Raw genomic sequence first — 5177 nt, 5'->3', positions numbered from 1 at the left:
AAGTAAAAGTCACGGTTAGTTATTTTTCCAGTTTGTACTTTGGAAGTATCATCTGACATCCCAAACAATTGAAACAGTACTTTATTTTGCTGACAGTTTCCAGCTGAGCTGAAGCATTAATGAAGAAAGCCCTGATCCTCCAGAGATTTACTTACTCTGACTGGACCCACTCAATTCAATAGGTCCACTCAAGAGGCTTCAGTTTGCAGTCCCTGTGAAACAGTCCCTTTTTCAGGACGTGGAAAGGTCAGCACACGAAAAGTCTGTGACTTACCTACACGTTTAGTGCTTTCAGGGCTCTTGGGAAAAATCGCTTGTTCTGAGGTGGAACTTGCTGGACAGCACTTCAAGTCACAAAGTTTATGAAGATAAAATCATTAGCCCTGAGGTTATGCCACAAGCAGCTTCATTAGGCAATCAGATTTTGCCTCAGAGATTTAAAATAATACTAAAAAACAAGTCACTGATAAACAGCTTCTGTTAATGACATAAGCTTGCATATAGGAAATTGTGTCCTATTCTATTAGTTTATGATGTAGTAACATAACAGGAGTCCAGCTTTTAGAAGCTGAAAAACATCAACTTATAAGCAAAGGTACACTTATCTTGAGATGAAGTATTTTACCCCTGGAAAATGTTTAACCTTACCTGGTAACTAGATAGAGGCTCTATCACTTAAGTTCTCTAAACAAACCACATATTTTCTTAAAAGATGGGTTATAAAGAAGATTCTAGGGGTCTTGTATAGCTGTTCCTGCAATAGGCGTCTTGGTCTGTTATCTAGGAGGTTAGGCTGCATGATCGTAACAGGCTTTTCTCTCCTACAAAAACCTTAATTTAACCTAATGCTCACATGTGTACGTTTTGAAGTATGGTACACTTTGGGAGAGGTGAAAGCAACTGTATAAATAGAGATGTCAAATGCACAAATTGGGTTTTTATTTTTTTTTTCTCATTTTCAATTTGAGCCGTTTCAAGCATGTTACCAGCAGCAGCAATTTGTGCGAGTATTTCACAGACCAGCAATTCTCCGTTTCACGCTCCGTGCTTCCAAAAGGTTGTTATGAAAACACCACCTGGGAAGTTAAAGATACACTTGATGGTATCTTTGTTTGACTGCTGCGGCTCCTTTGGCCATTGCAGAGCAGTGCTGTTGTCGATACCTGGAAGGCAGTTTGAGCGAAGGTGGGGTCTGGGGTTACCCACCACTACCCTTAGGGGTGCTGTCTGGAGCCCAGCACAGCCACGCATCTATTCCACGAGGACTCTCTTCCTACTGGGGGTGGCTGGCAGTGACAGAAGTGACCTGGAGACAGAAATGAGGCATCAGTGCCAAGGGCAGCTGTAGCAAAGCAGGTGCTGGAAGAGGCAAGTGAAGGCCTGAAGATGTTAGAGTGTACTTGCGTCCTCCCCCCAAAATACCAGTGTGCTGATTCAGAACCCAATTAACAGACTCGGCTAGTGAAAGACACATACATAAAGGTTTTGATGATTTTTTCCCCGTTAATTACAACAAGAATGATTTCACAACGCAGTTAAGCTATAAACTGCTGCTGAAGGAGCACCAGGGGGTTCTCTGACACACGAAGGAACAAGTCACCCTCCAAACAATGCCTGAGAAGTTAAGCAAATACATTCAAAAGAGTTAAGAAAGATATTTAAGCTGCTTTTTTAAAAATTCATTTAGTAGAATTCCTGTCACATTAAATTGCATGAAACATTTTTCTAGCATAGTGCGAATGAGCTGTAATGTAATTAACAACATTAGCTGCAGGAAACGGCTGACAGTTTAGTTGTTGTATGACTGCAAGCATTTATATGGACAGAGCGCTGCCCCCACATCAGGTCTGTCGCATCCACGTCATTGTTCCAGTGAGGCACCCATCAGAACATTAACCTTTCAAAAGTCTTACCCCCCCCCCCACTTTCACATGAAAGCTGACTTTCGTGCTAATAACAAAAAACACTGTTGAGAGTAATCTCTTATGCCAGCTCAGTCTAAGTATCAATGTCTCTGAGAACATTATGAGGTATAACTTGTGCCTTAAATGTGTTTTCATATAGTTGTTGTTCTCTTTCCATAGGACTGAATTCCACGATGTTGAGAGGAGTCGCTCACGGTGCAAAAGATATATTTACTCTACTGTTGATGAGATCTCAGTACTGTAACCCAGGACTGAATTTTTCATCTGTATGGATGGAAGTAGCAAACAGAAGCTTCCCAATACATTCCAATTACACAACTGACACAAAATCAAGAGAGGAAAATAAAAAAACCATTGAGAGTCTCCACACATTGTCAGTCGACATTAAGAAAATACGCAGACTAAAGGAATGGGTCCTTCTCCAGGATGTGGCCTATGTTAAAGAAATTGCTGGTATCTTACAAGAAATGGGAGCGGACAAGACTGCTGTAGCCAACATTTTAGAACGCTGCCCAGAGGCAATTCTCCATACCCCTGCAGAGATAAACTCTCAAAGAGCTCTATGGCAATTAGTATGTCAGAATGAAAGCCAGTTGATTAAATTAATAGAGCAATTTCCAGAGTCTTTTTTCACTACTGAGTATCATGAGAACCAGAAGGCAAATATACTGTTTTTTCAAGAGTTGGGACTTAAGAATAACATAATCACCAGGTTCTTGACAAGCGCACCCAATATTTTCTACAATCCTGTTGAGAAAAACAAAAATGTGATAGATACATTACAAAGAAGTTATTTAAGTTTAGGAGGTTCTGATGCAAATATGAAGATCTGGATACTGAAGCTATTGAGCCAAAATCCATTTATTTTATTAAATACCTCCACTGCAATCCAGGAGAACTTGGAATTTCTCCAGAAGAATGGTTTCACCGACCATGAAGTACTACAGCTGCTGTCTAAACTTAAAGGTTTCATTTTTCAACTTAGTCCTACTACTATGCAGAAGAGTATGCTTTTTTCCCAAAATGTCTTTGAGTGCAGTAATCAAGAATTAAAACAGCTAGTGCTGAAATGCCCAGCCCTTCTCTACTATTCTGTTCCAGTTTTGGAAGAAAGACTTGAAGGACTACTGAAGGAAGGAATTTCTGTAGCACAGATTAGAGAGACGCCGATGGTGCTGGAATTGACAACGCAAATTGTTCAGTACCGAATTAAAAAACTCTCTGCTTTGGGATACGATATAAAGACTGGAACTCTAGAAAGCTTGAACGGTACTAAGAAAGATTTTGAAGTCAATTACGGCAAGATACAATCAAAGAAGGAGAGACCAATTTTTAATCCTGTTGCTCCTGTCAACATCGAAGATTAATTTTAATGCTGTCCTTTAAATTACACAAAAGAAAACTATCAAAGAGAGCAGAGATGTTGGTTCTTTGAGAAGAGCCAAAACAAAAGTAATCTTGACCAGATTGTAGTCTTACACTGTACTTTGTCCTGGACTGGGTGTTAGGCACAACTTCATTATACCATTGTAGCTTTCTAATGCTTTCAAAGAATATCATAGAACCTGGTTATGATAAAGGTTACCTTTTTTCCCCAGGGAGTACCTCACATGTTTTTTTGTTTCTGTTATATTTTGTTATCTAACAAGGCTAACTGCTTTGGATTTTCAGCTCTGTCACTGCACAGTCCACCCTGTGGTAGTGATTATTGCAATCTTTATCTGAGAAAGAGAAAAGGAGGGTTATTTTTCCAGCCAGTGTTCGTCGACCCACCAGTTCACTGAGTTTTGGAGACTCTTCTGGAGTTCCGTTCCTTATTGCTGAAATAAGTAGCTCGAGCTCTCAGACCCTGAACTGCAGCAGACTTTACCTCTTGGATAGAAGAGCCTAGCTAGAGTGCAGTCTGAGAACAGGGGGCAGGACACTGTATTTTTATTTAGTGACTGCTACAGTGAGGCCCTAGTATGTTTGTGTACAAACCATAATGCAAAGGAACTATGAGACAACCTCCTTTAAATTTCATAGAATCATAGAATGGTTTAGGTTGGAAAGGACCTTGAAGGTCATCAAGTTCCAACCTCCATGTCATGGGCAGGGACACCTCCGACTAGACCAGGTTGCCCAAGGCCACATCCAGCCTGGCCTTGAACACCTCCAGGGATGGGGCCTCAACAGCCTCTCTGGGCAACCTGTTCCAGTGCCTTACCACCCTCAGAGTGAAAAACTTCTTCCTAATGTTTAATCTAAACCTGCCCTCTTCCAGTTTAAAGCCATTCCCCCTCATCCTATCACTACATGCCCTAGTAAAAAGTCCTTCCCCAGCTGAGACTTCATTCTGAGACTTCAAAATATGCACCTTTTGCAAAAGGTTTGGGGCAGGAGGAAATACATTTATTGCTATTGTCTAGTTCTTAATTTCTTCTTTTCTAGCAAGGCTCAGGGAGAAAAAAGATTAGAGAGAGACTCAAGTAAGTCTCAACTGAGTGCAAGAGAAAGGAAAAAAATCATGCTGTTATATTAGGTGTAAAAAAGCTCTAGTCTGTAAACCACTGGCAATGAAAAATGACTACCAGATTTGCAAACAGCTGCCACAGTTTCTAAATATACGGGTGACACTGCTTCTCAGATATCACCGTATGGTTAATTGTTGACAAGTGCTGGCTTTCAAAATAGTAACTATCTGACAGTGTTTAAGTTCTCAGGGAATTTTATTTATTTTCATTTATGGGCTGTGAATGGTAATATATATTAGTAGCATCACTGATGATCATCTCAATAGAATTAGGATCATCAGTGATTTTATTTCTCAGGAACGCTTTCCTAAGCAACTATTCCATACACGTTCCCTCTTGACAGCAGGAGAAAAAACAGTCACGCCCCTCCCATCCCACTCCAGGCCATTCTTCAAGGTCATTTTTAGCAGACATTTTGGCAGCAAGTCCAGGGTTCCTTTTCTTAAGGAGAAGTTTTAAATTGCTGAGGAAAGCTGGTATTGAATTACTTGTTTAGAGGGTGGGCTGCAAGTTGATGATTTTATATAGCCTGCCAAATTACCCGCTGCAAGCTTGGGAAGGGCTAGAAACATCTGGTCAGAGCAGTGCCAAGATCTCAACAGCTGAAGGTCTTAAACTCACCGCCGTGCAGGCGAGTGCGGACGTGACAGCAGCTTGTGGGGGTAAACAGTGCTCCTGTAAGAGCATGCGTGACAGTGGCGAGAATTCAAGAGGCGGCACGTATCACTAGCATGGTAGA

General features: G+C 41.0%; 1 protein-coding gene across 1 annotated transcript; it reads left to right on the top strand.

Annotated features, from left to right (window-relative positions):
* Positions 1-220: 220 nt before the first annotated feature.
* On the top strand, positions 221-3292 carry MTERF2 (mitochondrial transcription termination factor 2). Its single transcript, XM_009881976.1, has 2 exons — positions 221-246; positions 2065-3292. Exon 2 carries the CDS (start codon positions 2099-2101, stop codon positions 3290-3292), a length of 1194 nt encoding a protein of 397 aa, XP_009880278.1. The 5' UTR covers positions 221-246; positions 2065-2098.
* Positions 3293-5177: the final 1885 nt, after the last annotated feature.

The sequence above is a fragment of the Charadrius vociferus genome, unplaced genomic scaffold (assembly GCF_000708025.1).
Source record: "Charadrius vociferus isolate BGI_N301 unplaced genomic scaffold, ASM70802v2 scaffold883, whole genome shotgun sequence".
Taxonomy (NCBI): domain Eukaryota; kingdom Metazoa; phylum Chordata; class Aves; order Charadriiformes; family Charadriidae; genus Charadrius; species Charadrius vociferus.
This window is presented reverse-complemented; position numbering and strand designations above follow the sequence as displayed.

What these genes read in the sequence shown, in the direction of transcription:
- MTERF2 (XM_009881976.1), top strand. Translation starts at nt 2,099, where the DNA reads ATGTTGAGAGGAGTCGCTCACGGTGCAAAAGATATATTTACTCTACTG.